General features: G+C 38.8%; 1 protein-coding gene across 8 annotated transcripts; it reads right to left on the bottom strand.

Annotated features, from left to right (window-relative positions):
• Positions 1 to 1,769: 1,769 nt before the first annotated feature.
• phf21ab (PHD finger protein 21Ab) lies at positions 1,770 to 27,439 on the bottom strand. Of its 8 annotated transcripts, none has more exons than XM_065291495.2 (18): positions 27,182 to 27,439; positions 23,488 to 23,530; positions 22,873 to 22,976; positions 21,879 to 21,911; positions 21,600 to 21,665; positions 17,269 to 17,436; positions 14,471 to 14,725; positions 14,045 to 14,137; positions 10,876 to 11,157; positions 9,000 to 9,110; positions 8,849 to 8,900; positions 8,590 to 8,669; positions 8,436 to 8,496; positions 5,865 to 6,055; positions 3,738 to 3,893; positions 3,295 to 3,370; positions 2,842 to 2,945; positions 1,770 to 2,615 (listed from the first exon to the last, which is right to left on the bottom strand). In XM_065291495.2, the coding sequence occupies exons 3-18, from the start codon at positions 22,927 to 22,929 to the stop codon at positions 1,932 to 1,934; spliced, it is 2,469 nt and encodes an 822-aa protein (XP_065147567.1). In that variant the 5' UTR covers positions 22,930 to 22,976; positions 23,488 to 23,530; positions 27,182 to 27,439; the 3' UTR covers positions 1,770 to 1,931. The 8 variants fall into 8 exon arrangements, with proteins under 8 accessions (XP_065147567.1, XP_065147570.1, XP_065147568.1 ...); XM_065291498.2 differs by having other exon boundaries at positions 14,471 to 14,722; positions 27,182 to 27,437; XM_065291496.2 differs by lacking the exon at positions 27,182 to 27,439 and adding an exon at positions 27,064 to 27,152.
• Between the last annotated feature and the right edge of the window lie 182 nt (positions 27,440 to 27,621).

Genomic DNA, 27,621 nt, shown 5'->3' with positions numbered 1-27,621 from the left:
GAAATTGCAGCACATTTCAGATATAACCCTCGGCAAAAATCCCCAAACTGGGTTCAAAGTCATAAACTCATTTTAACAGAAAAACATTTGTAGGTTAAACAGTCAGAAAAACCTATGCATGGTTTGTTTGGAATCAGCAATAAATGTGCCATGCACACGGTGAAACGAAAATAAGCACTTGTCCTAAACAAATACGTGGAATTTGATATGCGTAAACTATTTAATCCGAGCGGCTGTCATCACCGATATAAAAGGGATATGTTGTTTTGGAATGGCCTGACATGTAAAAGAGGTGCCAGCCGTGCATTGCTGTTAAGACGAAAGGACAGGTTAAGAAACTGTGCAACATGAAAAAACACAGGAAGCCAGTAAAGACCAGACCGTCTTAAACGGCATTTCCTGCATAGCCATCGGGTTAAGTCGGCAAGCGTTATAAAAACCAACCGAGAAGATTTAAGCGCTTGAAAAAAATTCGAAACGAAAAGTCTCTTAGAGGTTTTTAGTGCGTTTGCTTTAGGTATCTGCAATAAAGCTTGTGCTTTAATTGAAGGGTTTTCTGTCATTTCCTTATTACTCAATTTGGCTCATACATCAAACCCTCGAGTTTAAGACAGCAAATTGTGACACATTGTCATTATTGTTTCTATCAAAAAAAGCAATGATTTCGGGAACACGGGGATGGGACATTTCCATAATTCTAGACTAAACAAACACACAGTAAGAGGATATATCCATTATTTCGGATTAAAACGAAACCTCGAGCATTTGGCAGTTTAGGATTGAAACAAAAACAGACAGTCATTATGGGCTTCTGTTTGAGCCTGCATAATTCCTGCCATTTTTAAACACCTTTGATAACAAACCACTGTTTCGTGAAACAGAAAAGCACTTATTTATCAATGCAGACTAGGAAGACCTGAATATATTTTCCTATATAAAAAAAACAAGAAATACTCTTCAGATACATACACTGTGTCATGTGTTTGTTTTTGAAAAAATAAAAAAAATAAAAACAATTTACAAACAGCATACAGACACACAGACTTCGAAACATGACTCGTCCGATACACGTAACCGACATCGTTTCTCAAACTATTCTACCATGCGAGAACTGATAACGCGGCTTCTGGTGTTGCGTTCTTATCCAGCCCTTTATCAAAACCTTACGGGGCTTTCCCGTGCGCTGACTACTGCTGGTTAGCCTGAGATGACATAGTTACGGGACGCTTCCTACTTCTAACTGGGAAATGGAGGTGGATGCAGAGTTAAGAAGGGGGTTGCTATAGGTGGTCCTGGTCAAGTCCTGATTTAGTCGAACACACGCCAGCAACAGGATCCTCGCCTCGATGCTGGCGAATACTGATGCTTTGATTTTTTTTGTCCTGCTCGCAAAGAGAAGCTTTTGGTTTTGTCGGTCCACTCAAGCCCGGAAGCGAACGGGGTGTTGGGTGCAGTCTTTGGACACGTCCGCCCTGCCTTTCTCGCCCCAGAGAAGACAATCTATGAAACAAACCCCATGCTGGAGGCACACACTGGTCTGATGTGATAAATTATCCATCATCATCTTTATCATTATTATTGTTGTTATTATTAGTTTAACTTTTTTATAATAATAATAATAATCTGATAATTGGCATGACACTCTTTCATAAGTCACCCTTTTTAACCCTTTGGGCTCTGTTGGTCTTCAAGAACCAGGACTTGCTGCGTCTTGGTTGTAGAAGAACTGTTGACACAGTTTTACCATTATGTATTAAAGAAAAAGAAAATAAAAAACCAACAACATTTATTTGGATATAGATAATATATATATGTATAATATATATTTATATACGTATAGATTGGCAACTTTGCGCACCAGTTCAAGGTGCAATAAGAAATCTATTTGAAATGTTTTGGTGACGTAAGTACGTTCAGGGCGAAACTGAGAACTATTTGGGGTTGTCCACACTGCTAAGAGGGGCTGGCAAAGCCTGCTGGGAAGGTTCTGAGGTTTTGCCGTTGTTGCTGTTGACTCCGTGACTTCCATCTTCTTGCCTTTCCACCTCCATCTTCCCAGAATCCTCTGCGCAGCTGCTGCCATTGGGAGGGATGTTCTCAGAGTCCGCGGCATCCATCATGGCCTCCTCTTCTTCCGGGTTCAATCCGGTACAAACGCAGTCCGTCCCCCCGTTGGTCTTAACGTCCCTGACCTGGGGCGATTCCGCAAGCTCTGCTGTTTTCGCAGCCGCTGTCATTTGCTCTGGAACCAAAGCTTCGGCCATTTCCACGACACTCGACTCGCCCACAACAGCCTCGGGTGTGACCGCGGTTGCCGGCTCTGCCATTTCGCCTACCTCGGGTTCTGTCTGGGGTTCTGGGACCGCAACGGTGACCGGTACTTGCACGCTGGGCTCGGTGGGATTCTCCTTTACGCACGCTTGCGTAGCGTCTGTGGAGTCTTTGATGGTTCCCGACTCAGTGCGGTCTGGTTTGGAATCCTGCGGGACGTCCGTCTCCGTGGTCTGAGATAAATTAAAGCTCTGGATGAGACGGACCAGGTGTTTCACCTTCTCCAGAGAGACCTGCATCTCTTTCTGACGGGCAAGAATGCTGTTCTTGGTTTCCATGCATTTCTGTTGAAGGATGGGAACATAGTGTTACATAATATTAATGACATGCAAGTAACATTACAATGTTTAACTATTCTAAACAACAAATAATAATAAGAAAGCTGTGTCTTTCACTTCTATGTTTTAGTATCAAACAAGCCTTCATTGTAAGTCATCATAGTATAAGACAGGAATAATAATTATCTTATTTTAGAGATGCTTCATTTAAATAGAGAAAAAAAACAATTACTGTTATAGAGTTGCTGAGTTGTTTAACTCTCTGTTCTAGTTCCTCTCGTTCCAGCTTTAGATCAGCACTCCATTTCATTAACTTTTGCTTTTCTTCCTCTTTTGCTGTTAGACGGAAACAAAAACACAATAAATTTATTTGCTTCATTTATTCATTTGGCAGGCACCCCAAAGTGAATTTGTGGTCCATTTGAGGTTTACAGGTTTCTCGAACCCATGATGAGGCATTGCAGTGTGGATCTTTGACAATGTATCGCAAAGGGCTTATTGAAGGATAGGGCATCACTAAATATATTGAGCCCTTTAGCTGTAAACTCAATGCAAGGGTTATTAACTCACTTGCAAAGAGGTTTGCAAGTCATTATGGACTGTGTTTCCATTCTAAGTCTTAAAGGGACACTATTGCTCTGAAGCAGCTATCATTTCCAAATGTTCAAAACCTAAATGTTTATACCTTCTTTGTAAGCGATATAGGAATGGACGATCGCTAGGGTTCCCGGCCACGGGATGGCCTCTTCCTTCTTGAGAACCTGTAAAACACATTCTCTTAATACCAAAGCAGCGCTGTGCCACCTGACCTCTGGAAAAGCATGGAGAAAATCTGTATATGACAACAGTGATGAACAAAAGAACTTCAATGGGAGTGCTGGATGCTGTCTAACACTTACATGATGGGTGAAAAAAGGCACAATCAATACCAAACCATGTGAGAACTTACAAAGGTTGAAACAGCCTTACACCTGAAGACAACTCTTTTATTTTAAGGGGCAAAACTGACGGGAAGAGGGAACTCTTAATTAATCTCCCATTTCTAATATTGTAAGAGTATTTGCGTATTATAACACACTGACTAGGCAGGGATACGACCGGCCAAGGGCTAGTTGTGCTGCTATTTACCTGGTCTTGACATTTGGGACAGATCCACATGCCTTTAGGAATGTTTTTGAGGGGCGGATCCAAGCAGTCGAGATGGTAGACGCGCGAACATGTATCACACATAAGCAACTGTCCACTGCGTCTGCACACAGTGCAGAAATCCTCGTGGATGTCTCCCTGTCGGGAAGAACGGCAGGTGTCAGTACCACCGCCCCCTTCTGTTCTGGACGAATCAGGTAACGGGAAAGGTAAGGAGGGGAGGAGCTGACTGGTAATTGAAGGGCTTTTATTTAATTGGTGATTAGATTGATCACATAAGTCAGGGCACTGGATATTTAGCTGCTAGTAAAATAATAATTTATTACATAATATTTGGATCTAAATTAATCACTTTTTTAAAATGTTTTATCATTTATTTATTAATGACTGAGTGTTTTGGCACATAAATGCTCAGAGGTTTAATAAGAATAAGGATTTAAGGAAATCTATACTGTTTATACTAACATACACTATTTCTAATTACTTAAGGTCTAATATTTGTTGGGAGGGAAAAGAAGGACTGTTTACTTTGTAAGACTGCTGACAAATACAAAAACACATAAATGACAGTGCAGGTCTGTTTTTCCAGAATGAAAAGTGAAATCTAAAGGCTGGTGTATGCTTTGTTTGTCTGCCAACTGCTACGCTTTGTGCACAGTTTTATGAATATACACTACTTTATGAATATACTTGTTGCCGTGAGCCAAGATGGACATATCCGATATACCACGTTATTTGATACTTCTCCTAACCTGTAGGGGACAGCACAGAGTTTTGTCATCTATAAAAGGCATCCTTTGGAGGCAGCATTTCAAGACATGAAAGGCATTTCTCAATGTCAAGGAAGGATCCTCGAAAGCCAGAATTTGAGGATGCTACGTCATTGACATTCGTCGAAGGACTGTTCCAATGTTGAGGATCCACAGAATTTCAACCAAGGACTGAGTCCGGTGTTCGCAAAATATCCCATATACAGGAAAGGATGAATAGGTGTATCCTTTGCGCTCTATAAATCACCCACAATCCTATGCGCGCAGTGCCGAAAGCACACCTTTTTACTGACGTAATGACACAATGCCGTGCACTTGCTAGCGTGTTCCATTAACGCGTTCTCCGAATGCTAAAGAGAAGCCTCGCCTAGCCTATAAAGGAAGTGACTTGGAAAGACCAGTCCTGCCAAGGACGAGTTTTTGCGGCAATCCATATATCCGCTATATTATGCACTGGGTGATGCACTTACCAACCTTATAAAACACTAATGCATATACGGATCCAAATGCTGTATAAAACTCTGTGTATGTTTGAGCATCATTCTGAACCTGAGCTTTTTGTTCAAAATTTAGTATTTTTGAAGAAACCTTACCATATTTGAGAATGTTGGGAAGCTTAGCACATTTGTTTCAATCCTCCTCTTCGACTAATAATTAAACTCATGGTGCAATTTTGAGTGTGGCCATGAAGTGTGCTCTTTTAGCAATGTATTTGCTTGGGGTATGTTTACATGTCAACAATGCACTAAAAAAATCGTTTTTGCTTTATTCGTACAGACGACAACGTTGTTAAAATGATCCCCGTTTACACGGATCCACAAAAATGACTAAAAAGCTGTATTAAGCATGACAGGCCAGTAGTTGGCGATGTCTAAACACGTAATAAACATGTGCATGATGTCATCATTTTCACAAATTCCTATTTTTGTTGTTTAACCAAATAAGGGTATTGCTTTCAAAAACGTGCATATTTTGCCTTTTTAAAAGGTCTGCATTTTCAGGCTTTCAAAATGCTGCGGTTGTGTAAATAAACAGCAAAGAAAAAAGTTTTCCATTTTTTGTTAACCAGGCTGCACACAGACAGTCCACACGACTCCGGCAATGACGAAAATTGCATTATGCGAGCCGTAGCAGCTGGCGGACAACCAAACTACACCTTGGACATAACATACAGTGTTACCTTGCTCCGATAATCTTTAAGGTGTACAGTATGAATGCAGCGTACAGTTTTGGGGGGAGTGGGGGCAGCCCGAGATGGGGACAACTCTACTAGAACAGTAACAGAAATGGGGGGCTGTCAACAACACCATCACCCAGATTTGGCTCGTCGGCTACTTACATCCCCGGAGCTGGGGCTGGGCTGGGGGAGAGAATGAGGGTGGACAGGGAGGGGAAAGCCCCCCGTGTCAGGCCGCTCGGGGGCCGGGGAGTCGGGAAGGCTGCTGGTGGGGGAGAGCAGGGGGTTGCAGCCCAGCTCCGTGTTGCCGCTGCTGGTGGTTGTGTTGGTGGTGCTGTATTTGGGAGGGCGACCTGAGTGAAATGAGACAGACAAGAAAGGAAAAAAACAAACAAACGAACCAAACGAAAGTAAAAACGAAAAGAACAGAAAAATGGAGGAGGAAAAAGGGAAAAGAAAGAAAACAAAAAACAAAGATGAAATAAAATGGCATATTTTGATTGCAACATACCTTAGAAAGGGGATCCTCATTGGCTAGCATGGAAACAAAGGGCGGGGAGAGAGAGCGGAAGTGGTAGAGAAGGAGGGTCACAAAAAGCAGTTAGTGCAACAGACAGATGACCACAGCAGCATGCAGGGAATATGCAATGCGAGAGAGAGAGAGAAAGAGAGAGAGAGAGAAAGAGAGAAAAAGGGAGAGATAGAGAAAGCCAAAGCCACAAACAGGCAGACACTTAATCTCCTGTGGAGACTCCTGACTCAACTGCTATCTTAATGAAAAATCAAATAAAATATAATCAATAAATGTTTCTGCTTTTGCCGCATTCCAGAATAAGCATGCAACACATCATGTGCTCTCCAAAAACTGCTATACAACGTAAACAATTTATAATAAAATAATGTAGTGCTTAACACTGCAGAACCAACACACAAATCCTTAAAAATAAAAAATATTTCAGCAAGCTTTCATAAAAGCTAAATCCCTTTCTGGGTCCCCTAGTTCAAAATTGGATCAACAACATTTTTGCTGCGTCTGTAAACGCCTACTTCCATACTATATGGTAGGCGAAAAGCAGTAGGCGAGGCAAATAGTATGTCCGAATTTATAGTACTCGAAAAACAGTACCCGGATGACCTAATACTTTCGGAAAGATCCTGAAGTGTTCATTCGATGGACCCTTTACTATCCTGTGAGCCCCCGGGAGAAGAATTATCCAACAAAGAAGAAGGAGAGGCGTTGTTTTATTAAAATGCAAATAGATCTGTCCTATGTGGTTAAATTGCGCTTGTTTAACGTCATTCCAGTTAACGACTAATTTGTTAAGGCGACGTGTGTCACGTGATGTATCTGCATGGCAAATCTAGTCAACGTAACGTAAATCAAGTAACGTGCATTACGTAATAATATTACTTTTCTGAAGTAACGAATTCCTTTATAAATGTACACTTTAATATTTAAGTTACTTTTTTTTTAAAGAAATATTTGCGATGGAAATATTCATTTTCTGAATGCAGAACTTCTCAGTCATAAAAAACACCTGCAAGGCCTGAAAGAGATCCTCAGCCAATTAAGAAAAAGTAACGCAAAAGTAACGTTAGTATTACTTTCTATGAAAAGTAACGCAATTAGTTACTTTTTTGGGGAGTACCTTAATATTGTAATGCATTACTTTGAAAAGTAACTTTTCCCAACACTGGCTGCAATATTGTGTATGTTGCATTTTACTTTTGTATATTTGTAAGGTTGGTAAATTTGATATACTGTTGGGTAGTTTAATCTGTATCAATGCGCCATATTTTCTTTAGATGAATAATGGTACTTTAGCATCCTTCGAAGGATCCAGCCCCTGAATTGGGATGCACCCATTGTCACTGAGAGCCAGTAAGATTTGAAATTACAGACATGCCGCAATATCTGCATTTTGCGCTAGTAAGCAATTGTTTTTTACGTTTCACTAAATAAGTTTAGTTTAGATTTGACTAAATAAGAATGGTTTTAAATTTCCTAAGAAATTAGGAAGTCAAATCTAATTCAAATTAACAATCAAAAACAAAAAAATTTTAAAGTCTCAATTCTTGAGTATTTTATGATTTAACCCAAACTTAAATCTTAGTCTCTAAAAAACTACAACTGCTTCTTAACTACAACTTTATAACACATCCTACATGTCAGCTCAGGTCTACCAAACAGTTGTAGTACTGCAGAGAGATTAAAGTCGCCATGAAACGGAAGTAGCGATTGCCTTATTTTCCCCGTGGTGACGTATATCCGAATGAAACGGCTTTTGAGATGAAATAAGGCAGGGCTGGATTTGAATTTGTCCATCGAGATCTGATTGGATCGTTTGAAGTTGGGTCGTGTTGCTAATTGCTAATCACTGCGATCTTCTCCCGGACCCCGCCCACCTGCCATACTTTTGACCGGAAGTGAAGAGAGATCGTTTTGAGGAGGGGAGGAGATTTGCATTTTTGATTAAAGATTATGAGCACACACGAATTTTTAAAAAATAATGAAGCTCACAGATAAGACATTTGTTAATAATACCACACTATTAAAAATACATATATAGTTTTTAATTTCAATTTCATTGCGACTTTAAACCCGAGCAAAGAAACAACAAAGGATTGCAAGAGAAAGCAGAGAGGTGTCTGTTAGGTGTCTGTTAGATACACAGAAGCAGCAAATCTACAATAACTTTAGCAAGTGAGCACATATCAGATGTGAAGGCTGACCTCTCTTCCTGGTGCCTTGATGCAGAGGAGTGTTCAAATAAGTAACGGCACTCTTTTTCCTCTGAGAGACACAACACAAGTCAGATTGTTAGATAAGGACCATAGATCTCTACAAATCTCAAAATCAGAAGAGGAAACTGCACAACATCTGTACCTCGGGTTCGAACACTGCTCCGCTGTACACTGGGTTCGCTGTTGTTCTTCTCTTACGTTCTTGCCTTCTGCTCTGAATCTCTGCGTTTCAAGCAAATCAGGTTACGAAATGTTTGCTACTTACATAACTTTCATTTCAAAAATCCTTCAAGACTTGCATCAATTTGCAACAAGCAAGAAATGCATCAAACAACAACAAACATAAATGGGTACAATAAAAAAAACTTAATTAACTTAATTTTTTTAACCGCAGGACTTACCTTCAAGATGGTCGTGTGTGACCAACCCAAGAGACACCATAAAGGCAAGTTTCTGAAAAAGGTGAAAAAAGTACCATTATTCATCAGTTAATCAAGGGAAAGGATTTGCAATTTCAATGTGTTATATAAACTCATCGGAGGTGCGCGGTACCTGCGGGCTTTCCTCTCGTTTGACCTTAGCGGGTGTGGGAGGAAGAGGAGGAGAGGAGGAGGATGGTGGGCTTGTGAGCACCTGTTCTGCTCCTCCCTGCAGTTTCACAGTCTGATGGAGAAAATAAAAAAAACAGAAAATAAATAAATGTGTAAAACTCAGAGCAAAAGCGACAGACTTAACCTATGTTTACACAACAAAGATCAGCCTTCTTCTACAGAGCATAAAATATATACATATTAAGATGTCCAAAACATTGTTTAGTTTGGTTTGGATGGACGATGAGGTAGGTTTATTACAACAAGTGACCCTTGACTATAAAGCATCAAAATTTTTTAAACTTTGTTGGAGAAGCGTTAATAAACTTGAGCATTGTGAACCTTGTTGTTTTGGTTATACTCCTGCATGCTTATAGACTGAATTAACACATGCGATGACATTACCGTTATCAGATGACAAGGTAGAGCTGCACGATTATGACAAAAAATAATTGCGATTATTATTGCCAATTAAGTTTACATTGAAGTTATGAAATGTTTTATAACTTTCTGTAAAGCAACTTCACGGTAAAAACTAAATAATATATTGTAAACAATAGTGTGTCGCGATATACCCCATAGTGAGATCGTCCTATAGTCAGCCTGTGAGATCGCCGATACACGATCGTATCAGGGTGGGGCAAGTGTTAACTAATTTATTTGTTCAGTTTTTACTCGTTTACGAAAAAGGCACTGGATTGGTGGACAAGAAAATAAGCAGATTTACTCTCAGAGCAGCTGGCAACACTGTCACGACCGCAACCTTTTTAAAACTGATGCCATTAATCAGAGCGCGATGTCCAGGCGCCCTGAAATGTTCTGCATGCCAGAGAGCCAGGGACATCACAGTCACTGGTTTTAAACCCCTGCGCACCTAACAACCTCTGTAGTGCAAGGAAATGTCAGAGCTTTACGTATTACAAGCTCAGGTGCAAGGAGTCAGAGTCGTGCGCATTACAAGCTCTCTTGTACAAAGAAAAGCCCACAAGCCCTCTCATGCGAGGAAAAGTATGCAATGCGCATGTTAATGTGAAACTATGATGATAATAATAATAATTTGAAACTAAAATGACCAAACATGCCAACTATCGTCATGAAGGCACACTAGATGATAGAATAGTCTATCGGCCGAACCCTAGTTAATAACAAATAGTTTGGCTAAATCCAAAACGAACGACTAAAGGATGTCAACTCATCAATTTTAAAATCTGATTTACCACTGTATTTGGTGCACAAACATACTACAAATGGACAGATGTAACTGAGGCTTTTGGCCATTATGTTATTGTTTCACCAATAATTGTAATCCTGATTAGTTTTTTGATTTGACAAGACGCTGTTATCAAAACTGATGTCAAACCACATAAGTGTTCGAGTTTACAATTGAAAACATTGTCATGAGATCAGCCTCTTATTGTTTTGTCATGAATAATTGTGCATGTACACTGTAAAAATTCCTTGTTGGGCTAGTGAGAGGTCCTGGGTTCAAATCCCGGACGAGCCCCCATTTGTCATGGCCGGCTTGCAAACCGCGACAATACGTTGGATAAGGGTCAAAAAGGAGTAACATTTATTAAGGTAAAAGTAAAGTATAAATAAATTATATATAAAATATATAATATATATGCTATAAATTATAAAAATAAAGTTGTAGCTTATAGCAACTCCTCACTAGTCAAGAAAGTTGAAATTTATTGTAAATTCAAGTTGATTAAACAAAAAAATTTAAGTGCAACAAGGATACTTTTTTTAAATGCAAACAATCAAGTCAATAAACAATTGAAGTAATCGATAGGTTACAATTAGTAAATCAAACACCATACTACCTCCATTCTCACCTTCGTGTCAGAGTTAAGGTTGCTGATCTGAAGTGTTTGCGCCGGGCTGATGACGATGCCCGTGACTTGCGCCGTGCCACCCGTGACCATGGTCTTGTCGACCGTGGTGCACTGCTGTCCATTCACGATGCGTACTTGATGGATAGGCCCGGCAGAGGCAGGCAAAGATGACGTAAGCTTGGTGGCGAGCATCAGGGGCCGTTGGATCAGAGGAGCTGCCACCATGGGTGGAGGGGCCGGAGCGATGGGCACATTGTTGGGCACGGGGTGTTTCGATCGAACCTGCGAAACGGCAGGATAGGGTTAGACAAGAGAGCAGGTCCAGGCTTAATCGGTCATGAAGGCCACTCGGTTTCCATGCTCTCAACAGCCATGCTGTTTTGTGTTAGGAGGCAACCTCAGCCATAAGTAATGCCACACTGAGCTCTGCCTTAAAAGGTGAATCGTATTTTGTTTAACTTTGTGTGAGTTTTAAACTCTGTGAGGCAAAACCAAAATTGTTTTAAACCTAAACAAAGCCTATGTTACATGATCTGCAATTTGAATAGAGCATTAAAGCAAGTTTCCGAAAATGTTTGGAACCAAAACACTGCATCGCCTGTATTCCTGACCCATCAGAAATAAACTACAATTGCAGCAATTTGGACCTTCATTGGACAAAATATTACCTGTTTTTATTCTGAAACCTTTGGTAATCTATACACCAGTAAAATGTCACACTGTAAAAAGTGAAAGCTGGATTAACCTGCAGGGCAGGTCTAATGGCACGTCATGCTTTCTGATTTATTAACACAGTTAGAGCTGGGTTTATCATGCTAAACATTGGCAAAGATTCAGAAACACAGTTGGATATGTGATGGAGAATTTCTGGGCCAAACACACTCCTCCTCTTTCCTACTAGTTTCTGAAAGTTTTTTTCACTTCTGAATGTGTTGCGTATCAGAGCCCCTGGGTACAGTGGAAGTCCTTATATAGGCACCTTAACAGTGCACGCACACCCCAACCAAGAGCTAACAAGAAATCAACATCACCAAAGAAGTTCGTGGTTGTTTGTTAGAGAAATTTAAGCTTGTTTAGCTTCCCAAAGGACCCACTATTATAGAAACAATGCATATAGTTTATCCGGGGTAGCAGTGAAGCTGTGCGTGTGTGTTTGTTTGTTTGTTTAACACTGGATTTTGTTGAAATGGGGCGTTCTCAATAGTTGTGGTTTAAAAGTAATTTGATCTATTATTATTTTTTGGCAAAAATGACGATCGTTTCGCTAATAAAGTTTTCCTCAAAAAACTTAATTTCTTCTCGACTGAACAAAGAAAGAGATAAACATCTTGGATGGCATGGGGGAGAGTAAATTATCGTTTTTATCCCCTTTTTCTCAAACACAGAAGTAAGTGATGTGACGTATTTTCTTTCGGGTACGAGACTTCCGGTTCAATAGCCAGCCGGTAGAAAACAGTGTAGTGGGAGCACGCATATAACATTTGCATGTTTGTATCAGCTATTATGGCAACCCCTAACTGCGCAAATTATGTTGGTCTTCCTGGATATCATAATAAACATTACACAGCCAGTCAAAACGGCACACTTGTGTACTTCGCAGTAGACTACCATTAGCTTTAGTGGCTCACCGGAAGTAATAAACAGGAAAGCTCAAAAGCAGAGGTGTTTAAAAAGATATGCTCCCCCTTTGTGCAATTAGTTAATAGATAGACAAAGTGAAATGTAAAGACTGGTTGCTTTTAAATATATTTTTCTTTCAACAACCGATATTTGTATGTGAACATTTGTAATAATTTGTAATAGTTTTTGTTTATGTTATTTTATTTATTTATTTATCTATGTTTTTTTAAATTTCATTTTATTTATTTATTTTTTTGTCCGTTTATTTATTTTTGTCGGACGGGGTGGGGAATGGTGTTCTGTAACTGTATTTATTAAATTTTTGTTGTAAAGCCCCCCAAAGAACATTCCAGAATATACAATTTAAACAGAGTTAACAAAAAAAACAGGAAAGCTCAAAGATGGCGGCACCCACATTTACGTCAAGAAACAGGTGGATAAAGGTGAAGTGTTCCTTTAAACTGAGAAAATGTAAGTTGATAAAAAATTTTTTAAAGGAAAACACCACCATTTTTAAATATTTTACTGTGTTTTTACCTCAACTTAGACTAATTAATACATTCATATCTTTTTTCAATGCGTGCACTTTTAATCTTTGTACAGTGTGTGGTGAATGTGTTAGCATTTAACCTAGCCCCATTCATTCCAATGGCTCCAAATAAGGTCGAATTTATAAGCCACCAAACGCTTCCATGTTTTTTTCTATTTAAAGACTGTTACATGAGTAGTTACACGATTAAATATGGTGGCACAAAATAAAACTTTTATTTGGAGCCATAGGAATGAATGGGGCTAGGCTAAATGCTAACACATTCACAAAGCTTTACAAAGATTAAAACTGCACGCATTGAAAAAGATAGGCATTTATTAATTCATCTTAGTTGAGGTAAGAACATAGTAAAATATTGAAAAACTGTGGTGTTTTCCTTTAAGTTTTACCAATTAAAGTTATTATTTTAGTAGATCCAACTTTTACTTTTTACAGTGCATACAAAGTCCACCAAATAGGTTTGTCTGAGCTCTTTTTAGCATTACATAGCTTCATGAGGTCAAAAGTGATGTCACTCTTTCAGAGGGTGGGGTTAAGGACAGTTTCAGCCAAAGCAACTTAGAAACGCAGCATCAGGACGGAACAAAAGCAGGAAAGAAAAGCATCATTACAAAAAAAACAGTATCACACGTTTGCTCTCGCACGCTCAAAACATTAAATCATAGACAAAAGCTTAAACAGACAGCATCACAGAAACAGCCAGTGCTGGGAAGGAGAAGGTGAGAGTGATTTACATGTCGGGAGGAATTTGGGTCTCTAGGTGTGAAGCTACGTTAAGCTCATGTCTTGAATGTGTCAGCGAATTCAGTTCCCACCTTAAAAACATAGTCATTCACAGTGACTTGACATTTTTATGGTGTCTCCAAACAAGGGCTTTAATATGACATTCAGGCCTCTGAAACCATGTTGTGTTTTTGAGTTTGCCCTCTAGTGGCATTGGTGTTGAATTGCACAAACTGGGAAGGGAAAAGGGAGGGGGCAGGTCTAACAGAGACGCACCTGTGGCTGAAAGGTGGGTCGAGGCGTCAGTCTAGGAGGAGGGACAAACTGGGGAACTTTGATGGGCTGGGCAGAGGTGGTGGTGGCCTGCACCTGTGATAAAACCAGCCGTTTACTGGGCGCTTGATTGGTTAAATTACAAAAATCCATAACCTTTTGCATTCTGGTTACATCACAGACGAATATCACCGTACGCCACTGCCAAGCACATCGTCGTCAAAAAGGAAGTCATTTCACATTCTAAGACATAAACATCCTGCTCTAAATACATCAAAGCAAAGTGGGTCAAACTATTACCAGTCTACAGGGAGCTAAACAGAGAAACAAACAAATCTACATGAATAAAATATGGATTTATCTAAACTAAAACTCTCATTAAAGACAAAGTTGCAACAAGAAAAATCCATGGAAGCGATTCACACTCACAACAATAACATTCTTCGACACAATCCGTGTGGCGGTTTCTGTGTCCTGATTGGGCAATTTGCCGGCCACCTGAAGGTTGATTGGTGTGCTCTGGGAGTCAGAATTGGCGCCGGGTCTTGGGGGGTTGCTGATGGCAGTGACCATGGCGACGGTGGGGCATTGTGTTGCCATGGAAGCAGGCCTGGTGGGGGTGGCAGCTTTCAGCACGAGAGGTAGAGTCTTTGTGGTGATGACCGGCGTCACGGTTAGAGTCTTCTCGCAAAAGGTGGTGTTGGGGGGTTATAAATTGGGGAGAAAATAAAGGATGATGTTGAAAGTTACATTTATGCCAAAGTTAATTGTAAATATACAACTTTAATAATAATTTTCTGGTTTTATCCGAGACAATTTCTTATTATTCTAATTACAATATTTTGACTATAACAAAAAAGATCTGTTTTTTTACTTTTTGTTAAAGGGACAGTCCATCATATATTCACCCTGAAGTTGTTACAAACTGTATTAATTTCTTTGTTTTGATGAACACAAATGAAGATATTTTGAGTGATGTCTGTAACCAAATAATTTTTGAGCACCCTTGGCTTCCATATTTTTTTCTACTATTGAAGTCAATGGTGCTCCTGTTTTCTGCTCGTTTACAAATATCTCCTTTTGTGTTTAGCAGAACAAAGAAACTTTTACAGGTTTGTAACAACTTCAGCGTAAGTAACTCATTTTTGGGTGAACTATCCCTTTTATGCTGGATTCACACTAAACGCGGCAGAAGCGGCAAAAACGCGCTATTCGCACGTAGTTGGACGCTTGAACATTTTGAGTTTACACGCTTCATTTGCGTGTGAAAGCCGCGTGTGAAATTCTCCGCTCGCTTCCTGTAATCAAGTCATTGCTAGAACAAGCTCCTGATTGGTTTACACTGCGCGATTTTCTGCCAAAGTTCAGATTTTTTAACTCACGCATTTCTCGCGGCAACGCTCAATTCGTGTCATTCACGCTAACTAGACACACCAATGAAGCAGAGTCGCGTCTACCATGCCGCGCTTAATGGCTCATTAGCACCGCAAGACCTCCAGGCGCGGGTAAACGCGTCTTTACATTTACTTAACATTGAAATCACTTGCGCTTGACACCCCTACCATGGCTGGTGTAAACGTAGCATTGAAGGGCGATTTATAGTCGTGCGTAGGTCCGGCGTAAGCTTATATGTAGCCTGTGCGTAGCTCTGCGTAGCCTGACGCGCACCTCACCAAATTTTTAACAACGCGTCAGATCTACGCGGACCGCAAGCGCTGTGATTGGTCCACCAGAACCCCTCCCGTCAGGTAAAAAAAAACTGCGTCATAGGTATTTCCGTTTGTGACGGTGAAAACAAAGATGAGCCAAGTTGAGGAGTGATTTAACTCAAACTGCATCAAAAGTCGCTGTTTATTTACTTCCATCATTGCTGGTCTTCTCAAATCATAGACAACAAGTTGCTGTTTCTTCTTCACTTGTGGGTTAACTTCATAGGTTAACTTGCTAAGCTTCTTCTTCTATGACTTCTTTTGTTGCTACTGTGGTTACACGCGTGATTACTGCCTACCAGCGGTCTGCGGGTGTGTTTGCACGTCGATGCGGACAACGACGCACAAGTATAAATGAAAACCGACGGGGAACCTACGCCGTCGCGGCTACGCCGTAGGACCTACGCACGACTATAAATCGCCCTTAAACTGCAATCAGTACCTTTTTCCTCACTATCGCCATCTCTGCTTAAAACATAAAATTGCACGTTCCTTGCTGAATTATTTTCTTCACGCAAGAAGTTAATATAAGCTTGCAGTTGCAAATCAGGGTAAAGCAAGGAGACTTACGAGTACTAGCAAGAAGCGCTTGCTCAATAACTAATTTTTTGTTTATTTTTAACTATAGATGTACCAATATGAATTTTTCCACTGATACCAATAGCCAATTATTCGTACTGACATCTGCCGATACTGATGCCGATAGTTTGGTGGTTATATTAACTTGCATTAACTAAATTCTGAAGTTTACATTTCCTGAATGTTATTCATTCACATAATGTCCTTTAAAGTGCGCCTATTTCATTGCTAAAAAACGTTATTTTGTTTATTTGGTATAACACAATTTGTTCGCGTAGTTAATGGTTAAAAAACATTATTTTCCAGATATCATATCGTACAGTTTTGTAGCTCCAGATATACTGCTTTTCTAAAACGATCTTATTTTGTACAAAGCTCATTGATCTGAAAAGCGTTGTGTTACTGATTGGCCGGCTAATCTGTACGTTGTGATTGGCCTGAATACCTCTGACGTCAGCTCCTTACCATGATTTTAATACATTTTCTATACACAGAGCTCAAATTTATCGCATTTTGCTTTTTTTGATTGACAGAATATATCAGCCATGACTATTGGTTGTTTTTAAACTATCGGTCGATAGCGCGAAAAATTGCTTTTCTCGTCCGATACAGATTATTGGCCAATATCGGTGTATTTCAATTTTTAGTAATAAAAAAGACCAAAACAGAATAATAAAAACATGGGACATTTAAAATATGTTTAGGCTCAACACATGGCAATGACATGTATAAAAATAAATAGCAGTTTAAAGTATTTTAGATAGAAAAACGTTATGAATTGCAGCCCTATACTAGCTAATCGTTTTTTTAACAGCGTACTACCTTTGCTTTGTGTTGCATGGAAACTTTTTTGTCTGTTAAGTCACAAGTAAATATTCAGCACTGAATCATCTTTTAGTACTTCACTGTTTTTTAGCTGTTTGGAGTGTGAAACTGTACCTGTGGCGCCCCCTGGTTGTGTGTAGTCCCCGTCTGCAGCTGCGCAGGTGGGCAGGCAGGCGTAAGCAAGATGGCTTTGCCATCTGCGGACGCCGTGAGGATCTGGGGTTTCAGTTCGGGCTCCTGCTTTACCAGCAACTCCTTCCGCAACTGCTCAACCACTTTTTTCTATGGGTGTACAAGCAAGAAAGAGAGAGAGACATTACTAAGAAACTAGAAATTAATTTACATATTTTGTATTTGCGGTTCAAGGAAATCATGACTGCAAAATTGTGAAAACCAGAAACACACGTACGTTTCTGAGAAATCTTGTGTTTTCAATGTTCTGTTTATATCTGCCTTCAACAAATGCTAATAATAGATGATTAGTCATCGCATTTCCTGGTTTTCTTTGTTCTTATGCGATGCCGGGCCGTGGCTTTTATTTAGTCTAAAGACCCTTTAGGTGAGAGACCATCTTAACTACAGTGAAATTGCTTTTATAAAGGCCCACTGAACGATACACACAGACAGGAAAATGTGATTGAAATTCATCTCACACACTCCGCCGCCTCAGAGTCCTCTGGAGCCAAAGCACACCTCGGAGAGCACACACACACACACACACACACACACACACACACACACACACACACACACACACACACACACACACACACACACACACACACACACACACACACACACACACACACACACACACACACACACACACACACACACACACACTCCTCAACAAAGCTCTTGCGCTAAGCACAACAATAAATGAAAGTCTCTACCTCCAAATGAATTTTGACAAAACTATTTTCTTTGTAAAGGGACGATCAATCGCACTATAGCGGCTTAGACTCTCAAGCGGAAAGTTTACCTACAACACAATGCTGTGAGCCACACATATACACTAAACCCCATAAATATAGATTTGCGATGTGGAAAGAGTTATATAAAATTCATCTTTGCAATAGATGTGTGTGAACTGAATAAACATTCGCCAGATTTGTGCTCTAATCCTCGTCACGATTGACTGAAGAAACACACACACTAAACATTTGCCCTTCACGTTTCATGCAGGGTTTAAAACAAAAAGGCAAATAAAAAAGTAATCAAATTGTGTACTTCTACTGCTCTATTTTCTCTCTCTTCCTCTCTAAGGACAAAGCCAGGGTTCAGTTGAAGTCAGTAAACCGTGAAAATTCTTTAATGAAACCTACTTCAAAATGTAACGAGTAAGAACGAGAAAATTTTAAATATTGCCCCGTACCAAAAAACTCAAATTAATACTTTTCAAGAAGCAACCTCACAGTTGTTTTCACCTCACAGTAGGAGATAAGACAAAAGTCAACCCACACACAGTGGCACTGTGCTTTAGATTTGTAGCCATACACACACACTTCACGATACCATTTTTGGCTTAATGGTTCAATAAAGAAACTTCAACAACCGAAGACTGAATCTTTCTTTGAGGAACCAAAAATGGTTCTTCAATGGCATCGCTCTTTCTCAGCCACAAAACAATTAAAAACTGACAGAGTACACCGACACTTAGGCTTAGCCACACGTACAGGGGTATATTTTTAAACGGAGAGTTGTACCCTTTCTCAATCAAAATAAATCTCAGCATCCACACGAACACACAAAAAACCAGTATGAAGCCTGTCAATAGCATGCCAAACCAAGAGATGGCGATACATCCCTGACTGTAAAGCCATTTTGGCCAATCAGAAGCCATTGCAGAGTCTCTCCTCGGCACAAACAAGGGGTCTCATTCACCAAGCACGCGTATGCACAAATTTGTGCGTGAGATGTGTGTACGGATGTTTTGACAAACAAATCGTGATCCAACAAAAAAATTAGTATCAAAATGTCTTCTAAATGTACGCAAAAATTCAAGAAAACCTATAACCACTCGTAAACAATATTAATCACTTACACTATAATCAAATACAACGCTATAATTATAATGTTTATAATAGTGTTGATTTATAAAATGTACAAGATTATATTTTATATTATAATATTTTCTATATTATATATTATTATACATGATCTATATTATTATTATTATTATTATTATTATTATTATTATTATTATTATTATATCAGGGTATATGCAGGAATCATAGAGATGAATTTACTACCTTTTACTACCTTTTTTACCACCTCCACAAATTTTTTACTACCATATAATAATTGTGTACAGTCCATTTTTTCCCGGCGCCCCGAAAGAAAATTTAGGACAAAAACAATGTTTTAAAATGTAATATTTTAATTAAACAAAACATAAAATTATACCTAGTAGTGCTGTTGGTTAGTTGGCTTATAATTTTTTAGGTTTAATTACACAGAATTCATAATAAATAAATGTATTTTATAAAATGTCATAAAACTGGGGCCCCCCTGGCACCATCTCGCGGCCCCCAGTTTGAAAACAACTGCATTATATTATACATTATTACTTATTTTTTCTACAAATATAAAGATGCACGTAATGACAAATCTTCACGCTTTCTTTCACTTTTTAAATCTCTATATGAAAGTGTCTGCTTAATGCCTAATGTAAACATCACTTAAATGTAATGAGAAGTCCAAACGTCAATCACTTGATCTCCTAACCGTTTTATTTTAGATAGAGATGCGCGTCTCTGTCATATTAATTAAATGTCATATTTGTTAAAGTATCAAATACTTCTTTCATGTTCCTCCGGTTGGTGGACAGCACTGGCTTCCTCCAGCGACAGCAAAACCTCCCAAATAAAAAATGCAAAGCAAAACGGAACTTTAGCGATAATAAAGATGATAGATATTTATAAATATAATAATATTATTTTCGAGGTCTTTTGCTTCTATGACAAACTGCTCTAAAATTTTCTGTGGACTAGTGCTGCAGAAAACCCTTATATGGAGCTGGTTTGGGCATGTTTTATGCAAATTACCAACCTCGTGCATGCGGCCGCTCATGTAGAACACTCAAAATTCACTAACGTAAGAACAAGTATAAGAACAAACTCATGTGCGTACGCACATGTTGTGAATTAGCAGAAAGTTTACGTTTACGCGAAGTTCAAGTGTGCGTATATATACGAAAAACGAATGCAATTATTAGTGAATAAGACCCAATGTCACAAGTCACAAACTTTTCGCTTCACCGATTATATGACGACGGCGACGCTACAACCAGAGTTTCTAAAAAAAAAGTTGGTTTCAGTAACCTGATACTGCGTTTGCGTGTGGACGGATTCGAAAAAGCTACGGTTTTGAAAATACTTATGTTCATGTGGACAGGGCCTGAAAGTTGCAAAAGATGCACTGAAGCCACTTTAAATTAGAGCAAGTTATACTGAAATTATCAAAATAACCACAAATGTGCATAGTGCATTATGCATATCATATAGTTTGCAATAACTGAATGCTTTTAGTACTTAAAACATTATGTATAATAAAGTTTTAGGTCTTTGCAGATGGCAGCTTTTTTACCAGAAAGAATATGAAACATGTATGTTGGTTCCATAAACTCACTCAGTGTTGTGATTTTCACCTGCTGCTCGAAGCATATAAATGTAACTAAATACATTGGCATTATTCAGCAACTTATCGCATTTTTCTTTAATATTGTGCTGTTCTAATTAACATTTATACATTCTATAGACATATTTATCCAATTTGACTTACAAAAAAAGCATGCATCGGAAGCAAAACTTTACTGGAATAGAAGTCATTTTATTGTATTCTGGTGTATTTTAATTAAACAATTGCATTTATAGCCTAAAAACTTTGTTTACCTTGTTGTGTCACAGGAGCGCAGCAGACAATAGTGAAAACAGGAAATGGAGTTTAAATTATATGGACTCTAAATAAGTCAAGTGGAATGGATTTGAGGAAGCAGCAGCAAAGAAAGTAAAAGTGACAAGCTTGTCAAGTATGCAACGCATATTCAAAATGTGACCTCTTCATTTAACCCATCCCAGTGAGTAGTGAACACACGCACCCCAAGTCGTGAACACACACACACACCCGGAGCAGCGCAACACTCGGGTTACAAGCCTGACTCTCTAACCACTAGGCTACAACTGGAAGTCAAGGATGTTTAATTTATTAGGGCACATATGAATTTGTCCAAAACCTCTATACTTTCCGAACAAGATGGCTTGGATGCATGTCACATCAACATTACAACTTTTAATATCAGAGCAGAGATTTCCCAGAAGATATGACATGGATTTAAACTTTCCTCATCACATTTGTAAGCAATTAAACATTTACATGTCACCCGTCTTGTATCTCCAGCACCTGCAGCAAGTGAATGACGTCACACGACCTGTGAAATGTCTTACCTGTTTCTCACTCAGAGCCGTGATTTTCGCCTGGCGCTCGTGAAGTTGCTTCTTCAGATCGGCATTCTACACAAAGATAAGTGGGAGGACAACTGTTATACAACTTAACTATTTTAGCAAGACAGTTAAAAAAATTCAAAACACCACTGGAGAGCTTTTTAAGACACTTAAATGTATAGGACACCAATCAGTGGTTGGAAGGTGCTAAATATAACGTATCCATTATTAATAATGCGTGATGAGAATATCAACAGGAGTATAACATTGATAAACATTTACCTGTGGGTCCTGCTTCATCTGGGCAACAAGTTTCTATGGTAACAGAAGAGAAGACAGGACGGTCAAAACTTACTGCAACAGTTTTGGAGGGAGTCACAGACATGGTGTGCCATCTACAGGCCAACATGTAAAACTACAACCTACTGCACCTGCCCTGCACTCAAACAAAGCAGACATTTCTCTCTATAAGGGTAACTGTGCTTCCAAAAAAAGTGATTTATATGAAAACTATTAATTTAGGTTACACTATATCTCTAATTGATGAATTAAATAAATGATTTAATTAACTTTATAGTTGATAAATACCTTAGAAAATGAAAATACTGAAACTTCTTTTAAAAAAAACCTTGAATGTTTGTGTTTCATCAAAGCACAAAGGTAAGTTATATTTGGCTCACTTGAGACCACAGAACAGCCAGTTATGTTTTGTTTTTAGGTGAAGATAGGCTTGAAATCCCATTTCCACCTGCTTGTCAAATATTCAGTGTGATATCAAGACAAAGCCAAACGTCAACACACACAAAAAACCTCAGTATGCAGGAGAACACCTGCTTGAAATGATTCATTACAATAGAAGTTAATGGCGTATGCTTTATCTCCCCAGTATGACCCCTATTCTTTTCTTTTTTTCCCATCTCTCTACTTCCCTCCTTCCTCCTCCACATCTTTTTCTTTTTCCCCATTCAGGCAGCTCGGCTAATTTTCTGCCTGCTGGGACACGTCGCCTCTGACTGCGAGCAACATATCTTCATTTATCGCATATCCAGCGACTAACAGTCAGGGAAGAATTGAAATGAGGACTCGCCGACCTGTTCTGCCGGATTTAGGAATTGTTTGAATCGCCTGTGCAACCTTCACTTAAAACACAAGTCGACGTAGCAACATATGATCGGATGGGAGTGTTTCAGGCATATGGAAATTGCTGTTCGATGTGGTACGGCTACGGTAAAATAGTGTGATTTGAGCGATTAAAGGCCCCTGCGAGATCTCTTACCTGATGGACTTGTATTTCCAGTTTCAAGGCTTCCTGTAATGTTTGCAATTCCATCATTGATCCAGTTCGGAGGAAAGAGAGTCTCAGGAAATTTTCAGCCTGTCCTGAGAAATCAGAAAGAAGGGTGTTTGAGGTTTACTGGTTTTTACTTTATGTATTTAACATTCATTCTGCAGGGCGTCTGAGATGTTTGGAGGTTGACTTAATCCAATGCCACCTCGGGGGAAAGCAAAAGTCGGCATCTAATACGGTTTGAGAAATAAAATTCACTTCTCAATCTAGAAAGTCTCATGTGGTGCAAAAACTACAACATGGTACTGCTGAATATTTTGAACCTCTTGTTTGGGGTCACAAAGTATATTGGCAAAGAGGAAAATAACCAAATAGAGGTCCTGGGAGAGCAAAACTGGATAAAACTTTAGACATTTGCAAAGATGGCAGAACAGTTACCCCGTCGGGACGAATCGTAACAACAACTACGATGCAAAGATGTGTTTAGTGTAACAGCGAGCGAAACGAAGGCAGTGTTACAGTCATTCATTGACTTTTATTGATTTTTGGCGTGTGGCGTTGTGCCAAGAGGACAATTATAACAGAAGCTATTAGAGGACTTACCAGCTGGCACTGAGACTAGTGTTCGTACTCTCTCTCCAACTCCCTGCACAAGACGAAACACACACACACAAAGCCCGTTAGATGGGAAGAGACACTCCAATTCTCCCTCACACACAGCTTGTGGAAAAAGGGGTCAACATTGCAAGCACAGCATTCAGCATCCGTCTAATTGCTTGCAACGTCTATGAACTACATGACACAAACTCTCGCGTCCTTGCGCCTCTTTCCGCATCTTAACAGACCTAAAATATCTCTGTGAAAACTCAAGCTTTGATCGTTCCCGATAAATGGAATTCTGGGATATCAAGCGAAGCGCATGTTCGCCAACTATGACATCAGTCAAGACAACGCGGCCATCAGTTACCTCAGGACCTTGAGTCTACAGAGAACAGGAAACAAACCCGCACAAATTTTTACAGCCATGAGTCACTTTCACTTATGTCGTTGATCATATAAAGTCTACATCAAGTGATGTAATCTTAAAAAAAAGAGGAAATGGCAAACATCAGGTCAACTCACAATTTTGAGATATTAAATTGGGACTGACAAATAAGTTTTACAAGTGCAATACGTCTAGAACACAATTCGCAAGCTTTTTGGCTTCCCTTTGAGCCCCTCCTTCCCCACAAATAAAATTCATGACATAAAACTTAGTATTTGATTTAAACAAAACATAACATTATACAATGTAGTTATGTTGGTTAGTAGGCTTATTTTTCTATAATTGCACAGACTTTATGATAAATTAATGTATTTTTAAAAATGTCATAAAACTGCGGCCCCCCAAGGGGGCCCCGTGGTTATGGATCTATGCTATTAACTAAAACATGCTGGGTTACAACGCTAGCTATTATTTGCTATAAAAAGATATAGGAGAAAGCATAAACGTTTAACAAAAATAAAATGCAATATGCTACCAACAATAAGAAATTGTTATAGTATAATTTATGTAATTATCATATTTAAATCACAAAAATGTTTCTTAATAGAGGTGAACAAAAGAATAACGGGGAAAGATTTTGCACAATGAACTGAACTTTTAAGAGTTTTGGGGGTGATGCATACAGTCATAAGGTATAATTCATATCAAAGTATTTTGTTATGAATGCCATAAAAGATGTTGAATCGTGATGCCGACTGGTTTTCAGTTAGTTCGTCATACTTAGTCTCTCATAACATCCCAACAAATCATATATGTATTAACTATTAAAATAACCAGACCTCATTAGTGAATGTACACTTAAAATAAAGCATTTACATTTGAGTTTATAAAATGAATTACAGTCTGATATGCAGTTGTGTGGCTTCTTGCTTCTGCAAAAAGTTTTAAGAATGACCTGTTGAAATAGTTTTACAAAATCATTGTGTTCAATCCAGGTCAAATATAGCCAAAGTCTATTAATTTAACTTTTCTGTGTAGTCAATATCCCACACAAAACACTATTAATTGTATTATTTCAATAAAAGCAAGAGTGTTAGCAAATAACAGACAACAACACATTTTTGTGATCAATTTGGTATGTAGTTTTTAATAAAACAGTTTTACTGTAATAATGATTATTATTAGCTTTCAATGTCTAAACTTGAGTTACTTTTTAACAAATGGCAATAATCCTGAAAACTCATTAATCTAAATGCTGATATTTTACATCAGCAAATTGATATAACACAGTTAAAAAATAAACTGCACAAAGGAGGAAACATTATTTTCCTTTATAAATAGAATCCAAGCCTTAATGAGGTATCAAAATATTACACAACTCTATTTGAAAGCACACAAGCCATACGACAGAAATTTGTCACTGTCTCACAAGCCAGCAGCGGTTTGTTTTGCATAATTCTTCATAGACATGGTTGGCATTAACAATGAAACTTTTGTAATAGTTTCAGTGTTGTTGTAAGTAAATAAAGGATCATATTCATTACGTAAAGTCTTATATTTAATGATAGATGAGCAAATGCTTAGACTGCAAAAGTGAAACCTTTAAAAGTGAAACTATCCAGGAAAAGAAAAGTTAAAGTAAAAACACCTAAACTTAACATATTAGCACAATAACACATCAAATTGTAACAAAGATCAAAATGTAGCAATAACAAACTATTAAGTTCAAAATATAAACAACATGAAAACCATCTGAACATTAAAAGACGGCAACAACAATCAATAGTAAACATATCAACAATCAGTCCATAACACAAATAGTAACACTTTACAATAAGGTAATATTTGTCAACATGAACTAACAATAAGCAAGACTTCCACAGCATTTATTTATCTTAGCTAATTACCAATACATATTTAAAATCAAAAGATGTAACCGTTAATATTAGTTAACACGCAATGAACTGATATAAACAACTCTATTTGCATTAACCAACATTAACAAAGATCAATAAAGGCTAAAAAAAACTATATTGCTTATTGTTAGTTCATGTTAGCAAACGCATTTACTAACGTAAACAATTACAACCTTGTTGTAAAGTGTCACTACTGTATATAAAGTGAAACTGACATTAACTACAACAAAAAGCTTCACCAAACTTCTTCAAAGCCAAAAACGCCTTTAATACAGACCATAAAAAATGACTATGGCTGTCTATACACAGTATATCATAAATGAACCCCAAATCAGTGTAGGGTGTGTTGTGCTCCTCCTGTTATGCAAATGCTTCAATTTGACACCTGTAAAAATTCAACAAAGAGTACAAAAGCAGTTTGACAGACTGTTGTGATGCAGTCTGACCAAAAATTATCCAGAGATTGTGTATTAAACAGGGCTTTATTTCTCTGGATCCGACCACCGGTGTACAAATGACAAAAAAAGTTCAGCCGCACTTTGATTAGGCCACTATTATAAACCTCAGCAACACGGAAGATGCACGAGATGTTTACCGTCACTATACTTTTACAAACATTCATCCTTTCTAAGGGCAAACGACAAGCCTTTTTAGTTTGTTCTTCTCTTCTCTTTTGTCACATTTTTCTTTCTACAAAAGAACCCAGTAATAGTTGGTGCAAGCTAAAGCACACCAGCTCCAGAATAACTCTGCCTCAACAACCAAAAAAAAAGCAACACCAAACATCACTTTCTGAAGAAACAAAAATAAAATCGCATTGCTTTAAAGCGCACGACTTTATCATCCACCTACGGCAAGTTCGCGGACTAGAAGCACTGAAAACTAAAAAAATAAATGTGAATCTTTTTATAAAGCTGCTAGTGGAAATAAGAAGCTTTCACATTGTGCTACGGCTAACCCAGCTAAAGCTAACAGGCCAACAGCACAAATTACAGTTAGATGGACTCGACTGAGCCGCAACCACTAATTCAAGCCATGCACGAGCACAAGATCTTCGTTTCCCCCCTTGTATCCCCCCACTTCCATCGGATACATTGTTTTCAGTGAGCTGGAAACAAGCGTTGCGGCAACAATGTATCCGGCGAAGTTTAAATTGTTAGAAAATAACAATACGCGCGGAAGGTTCGACCCCTTCACGCGCCGCACTTAGAAATACACCACTCAACTCCTAGAAATAAGGGGGAATTTTTGCATCAAAATCGCTACTTCTCTACCCACCCGATCGCGACGGGGTTCGGATGTGAGAAAGCTACGGAAAGTCAACGAACGATCAAAGTCCAGAAGCGAGGCGCATAAAAGTTGCAATAATAAAAAAAAGATCCCAAGGTGCACTTACCCTCCTCTACTCACTTGAGCAGTAGTGCTTCTCTCTCTCTCCCTCTATCTCTCTCTCCCCCCACAAATTATTTAAATAAATATTTACAAACACTCCGAGATCTCGGCAAAGATCCTCCGACGCAATCCCTCACATAGCTGTAGCGGCGCGCCGGGCCGAAATTTACCGGGTTAACCGACCTTATTTTTTGTTTGTTTAAATTTAATTTGCGCGTGTAAAAAAGAGAGAAACTGAGATACAAAACAAGAACTCTTCTTCAATCTCATTCACCACAGCCGCAGCACCGAACGATTCATCCGCGCAGGAAGAGGGAGACGAGGGGGTAGGAAAAGTACGGTTTATAAAGCTCAAACGCTCACGAACACGCACCCAAACGATTTGGAGACATCAAGTTTCCCTTAAAAGTGAGGATGCTCGGCGTAAAAGTGGGCGAAAAGTTT

Source organism: Paramisgurnus dabryanus, chromosome 23, assembly GCF_030506205.2.
Source record: "Paramisgurnus dabryanus chromosome 23, PD_genome_1.1, whole genome shotgun sequence".
Lineage (NCBI taxonomy): Eukaryota > Metazoa > Chordata > Actinopteri > Cypriniformes > Cobitidae > Paramisgurnus > Paramisgurnus dabryanus.
Note: the sequence above shows the minus strand (reverse complement) of the source record. Positions and strands in the feature narration are given on the sequence as shown.

Excerpts from the sequence above, each read along its gene's own strand:
- phf21ab (XM_065291495.2), bottom strand. The coding sequence starts at position 22,929 with ATGATGGAATTGCAAACATTACAGGAAGCCTTGAAACTGGAAATACAA. Across the intron at positions 17,437-21,599 it reads CGGCTCTGAGTGAGAAACAG|AAAAAAGTGGTTGAGCAGTT; the intron begins GTAAGACATTTC and ends GTACACCCATAG. Across the intron at positions 6,056-8,435 it reads TCAAGGCACCAGGAAGAGAG|GTCGCCCTCCCAAATACAGC; the intron begins GTCAGCCTTCAC and ends CATTTCACTCAG.